Source organism: Prorops nasuta, unplaced genomic scaffold (assembly GCF_024137725.1).
Source record: "Prorops nasuta isolate Cenicafe-Biocafe unplaced genomic scaffold, Cenicafe_Pnas_1.2 PNAS00038, whole genome shotgun sequence".
In the NCBI taxonomy this organism is placed as follows: Eukaryota; Metazoa; Arthropoda; class Insecta; order Hymenoptera; family Bethylidae; genus Prorops; species Prorops nasuta.
In genome coordinates this window covers 1563003-1575108 of record NW_027116835.1, presented here as the reverse complement: position 1 = coordinate 1575108, position 12106 = coordinate 1563003, and the positions used below count along the sequence as shown (strand labels likewise).

Here is a 12106-nt window from a genome sequence, read left to right as displayed (position 1 = left end):
GTCCCGTCCGGGCCAGTCCGGGCTTGCAAGTTGCGAGGCGCGACGGGAGGTTTGCAAATTTCGAACATTTCGGTTGCTTTATGAACGCTTTCGAAAAGTAAGCTGATTTGCAAAATTGCAATCCGATTTAATTTCTACAGGGATGCAACTGATAAAGTGATAGAAGAAAAAATCCTATATTAAGCTAAGGCATCGATTCTTGAAACTGTGATCCATAGAGTTCTTGAAAAGAATGCTCCTATTGTAGGTTAACCGTTAAAACGAGATAATGAGTGTTTTTATCTTTAGATAAGATCGTATTGTATATATATGTATAAGTTCAGTTTAATAATACTGCCCTAAGGATTTTGAACGTGAACTATTGAACGGATTACAGAACTCGGAAACCTTCCGATTCCTGTTAAACTTGAATAATTCATTTTATCTTTATTAACTAATCGATTGCAATTCCTGTGGAAGTTAAACCGAATTGCATTATTGCAATTGCAAATCAGTTTACTTTTCGAAAGCGTCCAGTAGATTTCCGAACGCAGCCTTTGCTGAAAAGAAGAGACTAGCGCCGCCTTCCGATAATGCCAGGAGCGACCTGGTCTGGAGCGACCGCTGTGTCTACTCTATCTCTCTCTCATAACTCTTGATTGACAGTCAGATTTTGGGTTAGTTGGAAAACCTAAAAACCTGGTCCTCATTATTGTAAATAGTGTTAAACTCCGATATCTGAAGTGCTGTAAACGTAACTGTTTTGGATTTCTGGGAGTTATTTAAATAATACAATAAAAAGCAATTAATAAATTTTGGGATGAAATATTTATTTAAAGCTTATTTTAGCTTGGTATCAATCATAGGATATTAGCTACAGTTTTTTTACAATGGTATGTATCATTTACATGCTTTTAAATCTATAAGTTACTGGAAGTCTTTTTAGCTCCAAAAATGCATTTGATATACACTTATCATTGAATTGATTCTGTATTAGTCAATTATTAGCTAGGCATAAATGATAATACTTCAGAATTCAAATGATGTCTAGTTTAAGTCAATATATAGATTTTTATAACTTAATTGTTGTGTCAAGCTGCTGCTTATTATAAATTTTAGAACTAAACTTTGGGCATCTTACCTGTTCTGTATAAGGAATATAAAAATAATATGAGTAAATTTTTAAAAGCAATTTTAGGTATTTTGAGTTACTTAAATGTTACTATTTGTTCTGTTTTAAAGTCAATATTTTTTAGGAAATTATAACAAGTTTCATATCACTATTTGTGATCAAATGTTCTTTCTCTAGAATTTAAAAAACATGAAGAGCAAATGATACACAAAACTTAGTTTGTTATTTCATATTTTATTCACAAATTTTGTTTAGATGGTAATAGTATATTTAACATTTTTTATACTTATATGAAAATATATTAAGCTGAAATCTCTAGTATCAGCTTAAGTGAAGTGCAGTTGTGTTGTTAGTAAATATAAAATTTAGATATAATAGTATAGAAGATTTTCATGTATGATATATTAAGGTTTTTTTAATGCTAGTCACAGATGTTAAACAGAAAATTTTATGCTTAAAAAACTAATGCAGGAATTAAATCATTTGTTTCATGTCACATTTGCTTAAAACATTTTGTTGATAAAATTGTTCTTAAATAAATTACAAAATTTAATGATGTTACAATAAAGTTATTACAATTTTACTGCAGTTCAAAAATTTTATTTTATAAATCACATATATAAGTCTTGTTATTCTTTCTATATCAATTTAATAAAAGATCACTAACAGCAACAATTAGCTTTTATGAATTGTATGAAAATCCAGTTTATAAAATATTCTTTAACATCCATTATGTATTTACTACCATAGTATAATAGCTATTACATATTTTATTATTTTCTAATGCAATTTAAAATGCTTTTCTGTGTTTCTTTTTTTGAACTGTTTATTAGTGGCAAGAAATTATAAAAGTATTATGTAATTCAAAAAAAATTTGTGTTATAATTAAAAAAATTTGTTTGTCTACTCTGCATGCAACAAATGTATCAGTATTGAACGATTTAACAGTGTGTACGAGACCGGCTTGTATACTTCATAATATTTTTATTACTTAACACATATTTTAATATTCATAATACTATTTATATATTGCAGTGTGCACTTTTAATATGACAACTTGATAGTAAATATTTCAAAAATTATATTTTCAATATAAGTTTGACAGAAGTAGAAACAAATTTAAGGAGAGTCCAACTAAGCTCTATTAATTCATTTATAATTAAAGCGATACAATATTTATGTGAACGGAACTGTACAGTCCAGAGTTAAAATATTATATTTCCTTTTACACATAAGCTATTACTTTAAATATAATAAAATTAATGTAATAGAGCTTGGTAGGAGTCACCCAGCATTATGCAGGTTTTGTAAAAGCAGTTTTTTATTAGTTATGGATATAGCCAAATTTACCTTTAGATTATATGTAAAAATTTCAATTTGTGTGAATGGTGGCATTAATCAGAATCAACTGTTGAGGGAGTGATCAGTGATTCTTTCATTTGATTGACTAAAGTTTAGTTTTAATTGAAACTTTTGATTATTACATGATGGAATCACTGATTATCCCTTCAACAGTTATCTCTGCTGTATACCACTAATAAGTAATTACTTTAAAAGCAAAATGGATGCTGGCATTACATTTCAGGTCCATCTGAAATTTTAGTTATCAAAAACATTGTTATTCGAAAGCTGATCTTAATCTCGGCAATGACTTCTGAATCCTTAGAGAATTAGCTCTATTCAGTAGAACAATGAAATTTTCAAATAAAATTATTTATGATAACCTATATTTTAGATAAAACTGCTTTGTAATATTAGTAAACACCTTTTCATAAGCACTAATTGCATTAATAACTGTTACACGATATGATATTATACTACTCTACATAAATAAATAAGTTGTGCTTTAATGTATTCGTCAGAATTAGCAAACCGAAAAAATACCTATAATTTACAATAAAATTTTCTTTTCAGGTGTTTTATTATATAATTTCAAACAGAATTTTTTCATTTGACTTTCATAGTTATAAATCATGAATAAAATAGTCTTTTTAATAAATATTTTTTTGTGAAAATCATTTTTAAAAGTCACACAAATAAAGACAGAAAAGGTGCTTTTCGACGTCCGATAATGTATTTCATATTCAGTAAGTCTGAAATTGGAAATCCAAATCATATCTTAAAGTAGAGATATAATACCAGGGAGGTTCACCACACTTAGCCAGTAACTCTAAAAAAGAAAAACAAATCTGAATACAAAGAAGTAAAGAAATATGCGGAAAATACTAATCTTTTTTCAGCTTCTGTTTTTAATTGTTTGTATTTAGTTTCGTTTTTTTTAGAGTCGATAGTTAATTATGATGAATTTCCTTGGCATAATATCTACTTTAAGATACCACTTGGCTTATCGATTTCAGACTTACCGAATCTAAGATGTATTGTTGGTCCTCGAGGAATGTCTTTTCTGTCTGTATTTACATGGTTTTTAAAAATTTGTGTGACGCTCACTAAAAAATATTGATTAAAAAAATAATTTGATCAATGATTTATAGATATATAAGTTAATTGGAGAAATTCTGTTTAAAATTATGTAATAAAATATTTGAGAAAAAACTTATTGAAATTATAGGTATTTTTCCAGCCTATACTAATCCTGACTAACATCTAAAACCATATTTTAATGATGAAAAATATGTATGAAGTAAATTATTATTACAATTTTACTTATATTTTTCTCAAGGATTCTTTTTTACATTGGTATGATCATATCTTATTTACAAGAAAATATCAACTATCAATTAAATATCATAAAAATGTTGGAAATTATTAAATTACTCCTTTTGTTTATTAGAATATAAATCTGTGGCTACTATGTTATTGATTTATGTTAACATAAAGTAAATGATGTATAAACTTATTATAACATTGAATTTAGTGAATATCATGAGAGTTGAAATTATTAACCTATAGAAAACTGGTCTATTTTTGACACCTTTTTTTGTTTTATTATTAAATCAGTATATTTAATTATGATAAAACTGCTTTTGATTTAATTGAAACCAGTTAGAACTTAATAAGCACAGAATAAAAAATAGGCCTTATTTGGTCAGGTTTTTAAATTTTGCTGAGTGGCTATGAACGTAACCATTGTCTATTATTTGAAAATAGGTTTCCGGTCTTGGAGAGGTCACCCGTTTTATCGTGATTATTTTAAAAAACTCACTTTTAAACTAAATAATGCAAATCTTACATATAATTCAATGTCAAAACATTATCTGATAATAAATGGTAAATTCTGAGTAAAAGCCCTTATACCATTTTCAATTTGTTTTTTTCTTGAATGTTTATTATTGGTTCAAAAGACTTTGCACAACCTTAATGGAAATTGGATTTCACATGAACTCTTCATTAAAAGTACATATAGATATCCAGATTACAATCTCTAATGCTTTTGTCCCAACGAAAATATGTTTGGAGCTAAATTCCATACACAGTGATTAAAAATTCTTGTGACAAGTTTTTCTCTCTTTCTCACTTGTCAGAGGTATATATATATTAACATAATAGACCAAGGTCAACGTTATATTACACTCAGGTACAGAGTATGTGAAAATAACAGAGAGAAGAAACATGAGGCAGCTGAGGTTTCATTAAACATAGATGTGTACACATCATTGATTATGGACACTATACAACAATTGATATATCTTCGCTAATATTTCAAATTTTTATCTAAAATCTTAACACTACTCTCACTATAGTGCAAATTTAAAATAAATAGAAAAAAAATTGATTGTTTGAAGTTCGAACAGAAGGCTACCCCCTTAAATACAGTATTTCTTATCGCTTTGTTTTATTTAATCACCCCTTTTCAAAAATTGAATTGCAATAGTCAAATAGCCCATAATAGAACATTGTGTCTGTGGAGACATTTCATCAGGTGGTCAAGATGCAAATACATTAAATTTTTATCCAATTTTATCCAAATCCAATTTCTATAAGGATTTGTATGGGTATTTTCTTTTGACTGTAAGCATTACCTATTGGTTACGTTTAACGCCTGAATAATGGAAATTCTTATCCAAACTTTTTGAATAAAATTATTTTATTCAAATCAACAAAGATTTTTATCGGCAATTGGTGTACTAACTATTTTTATGTCTGCTTTTTACGATAGAGTCATTTAGGAAGATCAAAAGCATAAATTATTATCGTTTTTGTGTAATTTAATTTGAAAACGTATTTTTCAATGTTTTTTAAATAAAAACTGCAAATTACTGGCGGTAAAAAATGATTTTATATCATTGAATACACTGAAAGTTTTATCCTTCGTTGTAAATCGCTTTAAAATGGTTATTTTATTATAAATATTTGACTATAAATTTAATGTTATTAAGATCAGTAGCCAATAGATTTATTATATTGACGTAATTTAATTTATAAGATTTCATAAATACATGTAATATTTAAAAAAATGATATTTTTATATTATAATTTAACTTTCTATTTACTTTTTAGTCAGTAGCCGAATTCTTGAAAGGTCTACCGTCGCACAATGAAAATAATTTTGCAAACTTTCACACAGATAATGGGAATCGAACCTGTGCAAAAAGACCTTCTGTTTATCTTCCAACTAAGGATTATCCTTCTGAACAAAGTAAGTTTAAATAAGAGTATATTAACAACTGAAAACAAAAATAATGATTTCACATGTATAAATTAATAATTCTTCAATTTTGTTTTGCTTATTTAGAAAGGTTAATTTACAAATAATTATCAGTAATTTTGTAAACTGTATTTTTACAACGTATATATATAATGCTTGTTATTCCTTTAACTCTTTCGTGGGCAAAATAAATTAGAATAAATTGTACTCAGAAGGGCCCAAATTAAATCTTAGCAAATTTTCATGAAAATCTTTATTCGGGGGTTATTTAGGTCGCTGAACACGAATTTCAGACTCAAATTAATCGATTAAAAATGTCTAATATAATATGGTATAATTAATATTACAAAAATATAAAAAAAGATATAAATTTTCTTGAATATCAAATTTTGTAAGTTAATACAGGAATATTTCAAAACTTAGAGTTTTAGAACAAATCTATCTAAACCTTCTATAGAGTGCATTTAAAATTCTATCAGATAGTTGTATTGACTTAATCTTGAAACGCGTACTAAAGGACGTATGAAGATAACCTGCAGTTTTATTTTAAATGAAACTCCCTTTATTTTATTACATATTTTTTAGCTGACGTAGAGAGCTTTCCAAAATCTCTTTTCATTTTTTTAATTCATCCATTTATTTACAAAACATTTCGAATTTATATTGCATACATGAACTGGTTTTGATGAAGTATATTTGATGATATTAGTTGAATAAATATAAAAGGCACAATATGGTAATACGAATTTCTAACAAATTCTTTAAAATGCAACTTCATAATTTTTACTGCATATTCTTGTAACTTATCCCGAGTGATTTCGGGAAACCTTTGAATTTATCATTTTATCCTGTCGTTTCCGACACCTGAGTGTGTAGATGTAATTGAGTAGGATGAGTAGGATATATATAGATTATTAACGTGTGTGCAGGAAGTGAAAGAAAGTACAGAGTGAACGGAAAGAAAAGAAAAGAGTAGTAAAAAACAGGAAAAAAGTAGAGAGAGGAATAGGGGAAAAGAGCAGGGGGAGGGGTGAGGGGAAGAAAGAAAGTGATTTTATGAAACTTTGGTAGGAAGATTGGTCGAAGATAATGTGTAAATAAGAGAGTAATAAAGAGAAGAAGACATCTAGCAGACAGATGAAGATGAATGATAAACAAGGAAAGAATCGAGAAGGGGGAATGAAGAATGAGTGAAGAAAAGGGTCGGTAGATTTAGAAAAACTAGGAAGACAGGGCAAAGAATTTAAAAGGGACAGAAGAATTACACATTATTTTTTAATTAATTCAAAATATATGTGCAACTTCAAAATGCAATATTTTTTAAACTATAGTGAATTAAGTTAATAGTTTCAAAAGTGTTATGAGATGCTCTTGATAAAGACTACAAAAATATGCAATAAATAAGGTAGTTGCATTTAAAAACAGTCTATTTAACCTTTTGCGGACGAAAAAACTTATTACTCCTCAATAAATGGCGACTGAGAGTCGTGTTCCGACCGCAAAGAGTTAACTTACGTATAATCTTATTGCAATCTTTCAAGGTCAATTAAATACTGCCTTAAAATAGTTTAGAAAAAATAAAAAACAACTTTATTCTCTTTAAAAAAATATCTTTTCGTAAATAATAAAAAATAGAAAATTATGAACACCCCGTACAAGAAAATTTTGTTTTATTGAAAATAATAGCACAGGTCTATCGTCTATGTATAAGACCCCTGAATCTACTTACGTTTTGACAGCTGCTTTCACTTAAAAAATAATTCAAATTTTCTTTTTGTACAGTTATCGTAACTGAAAAGACGACTATTCTTTTACGTTATTTACATCAACAATGGGATAAAAAAGTATGATATTCCTTAATTATTTATTAATCCTTTCGCAGTGTAGCAGGAAAAAAGTTTTATATCACTATAGTATAGATTTTTTGTCTTTCAAGATTCTAGCCTTATGCAGTATTTTTCTTTCAAGGGTAGTTGAATTGAAATACAACTCTAGAGTTTCGATTCATTATTTACAATTTCATTTGATGACGATGCCTTGAAACATGTTTTTAAGATAGTCATAAAAGAATGCATAGAGAGAATTTGATTTATCTTATCTATGATATCCACACAAAACCGATTTTAAAACTACCAACATTTAAAATATAAAATGCATATAAGAATTAACGAAAAAAAAAAAAAAAATGCCATTAAAAATAAAAAGACAAGACAAGTAAACTTAAGTGGTCAAACTTTTCCCTGTACTGAATGACGCATGATTAGGTTCGGTTAGGACTAGAGCTTTTTTTCTCAAATTAGTATCTCACGTATCAAATCAACCGTTTTAAATTTCAACGCTAAAATCGTAGTGAATTCGAAAACTATAGGGGTTTTTAATAATTTCTGGTATGCGACTATATCTAGTCTACACTGCAAAAGGGTTAAGGGTAACGCCACTCTAGAATCTGATATTTTTGTTTTTATTTATCTGTTTTTCTAAATGTAATTTAAAGCAAGAGAAGACGTTAACGTGTAAGACCGAATCTATAGGGTGAACATCGCTTGTTCAACATATTTTGTTTTTCGTATTAATCCTTAACGAACGAATAAATTTTAAAATTCAATTTTAATATAAAACTTTAAAATGATATATTTCAGGATTTTTCTCTTATTAGTATCACGGCTCATGTAATCTTTTATTTTTAGAAATATGTTTTCGTTTTTATTCTTTCTTTGTTTCTAATATTTACCAAGTTTTAAGGTTTTTTTTTTGAAAATTTTGTGTTTGTTTCCTTATATTTTTCAATGTGAAAATTGAAAATGTTTGAGTTTCTAGTTGAAAAGTATCTCTCGACGAGAAATATGGTCACCGATTAAAATAGGACTTGACGACTGTCAATGGTCTCATTTGCAGTTCTGCACAAAAAAATTAATAACCAACTTTAACTTATACGGGGTGTATCAGCAATGATGCTTTTAATTTTAACCACATATCCTTTAGGATAAATTAAGTCGAAAATTTATGTACCATTAATACCGTAAAAGCATCATTGCTGAGGTAACTCAATTTTAAACCGATAAATAAGGGCTTCGATTCAACAGAAGAATTACTTTACTCTCACATTCATTGACAGTTCCCTTTCGAAAAACAAAAGAAGCTCGTACTTCTCCACGTTCCATATTGCCGTACACGCACACACACATGCACGCAACTAAGCCGATTATTCATTAAGACATATAAAGTTCTTCAGCGTCAAATTATTATTAAATGTAAAATTCCTATGAAAAATTTACGACATTAATATTTTTTAAAAGGTAAATTTTTCAAGGTGCCTTCTCTCCTTCTAGATCCATTGCTTTTTGCAATATCAGGGGCACCTCGCGAAGGATATAGCAATGGTCTTGAACAGAGTAAAGGCTATGTTTCTTCCTTTTTGGTTTTTTCTTTTTAAATATACAAATAATTTGTATATTTAAAAAGAAAAATGCGAAAACGAACAAAACTCGTTGCGCGTAACTCTGTTCCTGAGCATGTTTGCTCTTACCCCCGGGAAGGGAGGGGAAGGGTAACAAAATTTGGAAATGGGAACCTGAAAAAGAAAGCCTACCTATCACCGAAAAACTAAACCTGAAAACAAATATACACACGTACGCAAAATATGATAACGCAATGAAGAACCTAAGAAAAAAACACGCACGCAAATATAATATAACGCAAGAACCTGAAAAGAAAGCCTGCCTAACACCGAAAGCTATAACGCGAACCTCACGTCACCTCTAACTTTCCAAGGCCAAATAGATAGCACCGTTAGATGGACTGTTAATATTAAAAATACGTTCAATCACATTTATAAAGAAACGTCTAGTTTTATAGATATCTGATTGGCACCGATGGTCTGTTATATCTCGTATATTGTAGTCTTGCTTTATTTAACAAATTGCCAGATTTGGTTTTCTTTAAATTAATTCATTTAATTATTTCAATTCTCGAGAGGCGTTACCCCTAAAAGGATATATAAGTTAAATACTCTAATTAACTTTTATGTTTTACAGTGTGCAGATAGGAAGCGTGATTTTATATCTCTAAATGGTGAAGCGCAAGATGATGCTATAACAGTTCGTAATAAAAGGCCACGCTTGGACTTGAACAGTGCTCTTTAAAATTCAGCACATCATATTTAATTATTAACTACCATGAAAAATATTCAACTTCGCCATTATTATCTTATCCTGATATCAGTTAAATTTTTTGTATTTTTAAGTCATATTTATCATATGTAATGGAAGATAATTAACTAGAAGAATATTAAGAAGAATTAAAGTAAGTCCCTTTTTATATAATGTGTTCAAGATTTTATCAGATCATTTTTTCTTTCAAATTTTATATACAATAACCCCAGAATTGATATAATATACAGTGTGCAACCAAATGACTGCTTTTTCTTTAAATGAGGGGGGGGGGGACTTGAATGCTGGTTCAAAATTAGATTGGAATTGATGCAGAGTTTCAAAAGTTACTTCGGCTTAAAAAATAATTTTTTTTTTCGAATGACTCTGATGGCAACATTAAGACGAGAAAAAGTAAAGAAACAAGTGACGAGTAGCTTGCGAAAAATTTATCGTGTAAGAATAAACTCGCTGATTATTCTTTAAATTGCTTATTAAGATTTATTTTCGAGTTAAATAAAATAAATTTTTTTAGTAAAATAACGAAATTTAATCATTATCCATAAATATATTGATTCAAAATTAAAATTGACTTAATGAAAGTTATTCTTGATGCTGTCATATAGATTCAAAAAACTACGATTGAAAAAACGTACCATCTTCAACTTTCAAGAGTAAAATACATTGCTACAATATATACTTAACAGTGAGGAATGACTTTATAATTATTAGTTAATTGGAAAATACAAACATTTATCAATTACATAAATGTTAATCTCTTCTTTTATGCCTGTGATTTCAAAAATTCTTTAAACAGTTTCCATATTGAATTTATATAGCAATTAAACAGTTGTAGTAATTTTATCACCTTTAAACATGATTAAAAATACACGATTACTATTATTCTACGTATTCTAACAACACTAATTATTTTTATACTTTTGAACAGTTTGGAGCACAATCGTCAATTATTTTCAACCATAATCAATTTCTTTCAACTTTATTCACTTTAGTGAATATTCCTTTCCTTTTCCCAAAGATGTTATTTTCAGTGCTTTTACAGCCAACACATAATTACGTATCCCATGCATATATATGTGACACGTGTTTGTATTTAGACTCAAATTGGCTGTAAAAGTATTGAAACTTTCGTGTCTGTCATCCCTTTCTTTCTTCGCCTTTATAGACACAGCTTCTTTAAGAAAGAAATCGTGCGCGCGACTACTTGTATGTGGTAATAGTATATTGTCACAAGGGAAAAAAGCTTACGATAGCGATCGATGATGAAAAATTTATAGCACGACCGAAGCGAGGGATACCATCACACGATTACAATCAGCAACAATTTATTTCTGTATAACACACATATAAAACTTCTGTTAGAAATGTGTAAGAAGTTGCTATTATCATTGTGGTGAATTATTGGCCTGAATATTATTTCAACTCAGTCTTAGACACACGTGCACACCAGAGCTTAGCTTCACTTTCAGCGCGAGGGAGCAAAAGTTTTTTCTCCCAACCGACAAAAGTGAAGCAAATCTCTGGTAGCATATGTGGCTAAGACTGATATGGAAGCAATTGTTTTCGGCTCGGTAAACTATGCTGAAAATAGCCATTGCTACAATTACAATGAGTACTTTATCAATAATTTTCTTGTGTTTAATAGAGTGTACCCGCTATTTACGAGAGAAAAGGAAGTTGGAAAATCTTCAGTGGGAGGAAGCAATTATCGTGGAATTTACATTCCAAGAGGATTTTGATTTTTTTTTGCATAAGGTAGAGGCAAGATAGGCGTTGAGAGTCGTCCAATCTTCAACACGAAGATCCTGAAAATGAGGAAGGAAGCACCCTAGCCCTAGTGAGGAGTTTATTAATAATTTTTTAATATTTAAACATTATTATTATTACTTCTATTTGTATTTGTATTATTATTATTATTATTATAATGATTAAAAAAACAGTTTTATAAGAAGTGTATTTTCATTTCATCAACCACTTCACCTATCCTTCTTTCTGAACCTACAATTTGTTCAATCAATAGGGTGGGGTCCTACCGTAGGCATAGTCAAGCAAGAGAGATCTAAGATGAGGCTGGGTCCTATTACTACGGGAATAGCTGAGCAGAGGAAGATATTACCGAGCCGAACTTACGCTTGCGAGCGGTCGGATGACAATGATCCTACCTATGGTTTGTGGAGAGCTGAGGAAAGGGATGGAAAAAATATTCCCCTCCATCCTCTT

General features: G+C 29.0%; 1 protein-coding gene across 2 annotated transcripts; it reads left to right on the top strand.

The window, feature by feature from the left end:
• The first annotated feature begins 632 nt into the window (after positions 1-632).
• LOC136783935 (DET1- and DDB1-associated protein 1) lies at positions 633-11813 on the top strand. Of its 2 annotated transcripts, XR_010824350.1 has the most exons (5): positions 633-872; positions 5570-5708; positions 7500-7561; positions 9752-10019; positions 11532-11813. XR_010824350.1 is itself a non-coding variant. In XM_066744303.1 (4 exons), exons 1-4 carry the CDS (start codon positions 870-872, stop codon positions 9857-9859), a joined length of 312 nt encoding a protein of 103 aa, XP_066600400.1. In that variant the 5' UTR covers positions 633-869; the 3' UTR covers positions 9860-10128. The 2 variants fall into 2 exon arrangements, 1 of the variants encoding a protein (XP_066600400.1); XM_066744303.1 differs by lacking the exon at positions 11532-11813 and having other exon boundaries at positions 9752-10128.
• The last annotated feature ends 293 nt before the right edge of the window (positions 11814-12106 follow it).

Bases quoted from the DNA above. Each gene is read 5' to 3' on its own strand.
- LOC136783935 (XM_066744303.1), top strand. The intron at 5,709-7,499 runs GTAAGTTTAAAT...CTTTTTGTACAG, and splicing joins GGATTATCCTTCTGAACAAA to TTATCGTAACTGAAAAGACG. The intron at 7,562-9,751 runs GTATGATATTCC...TATGTTTTACAG, and splicing joins ATCAACAATGGGATAAAAAA to TGTGCAGATAGGAAGCGTGA.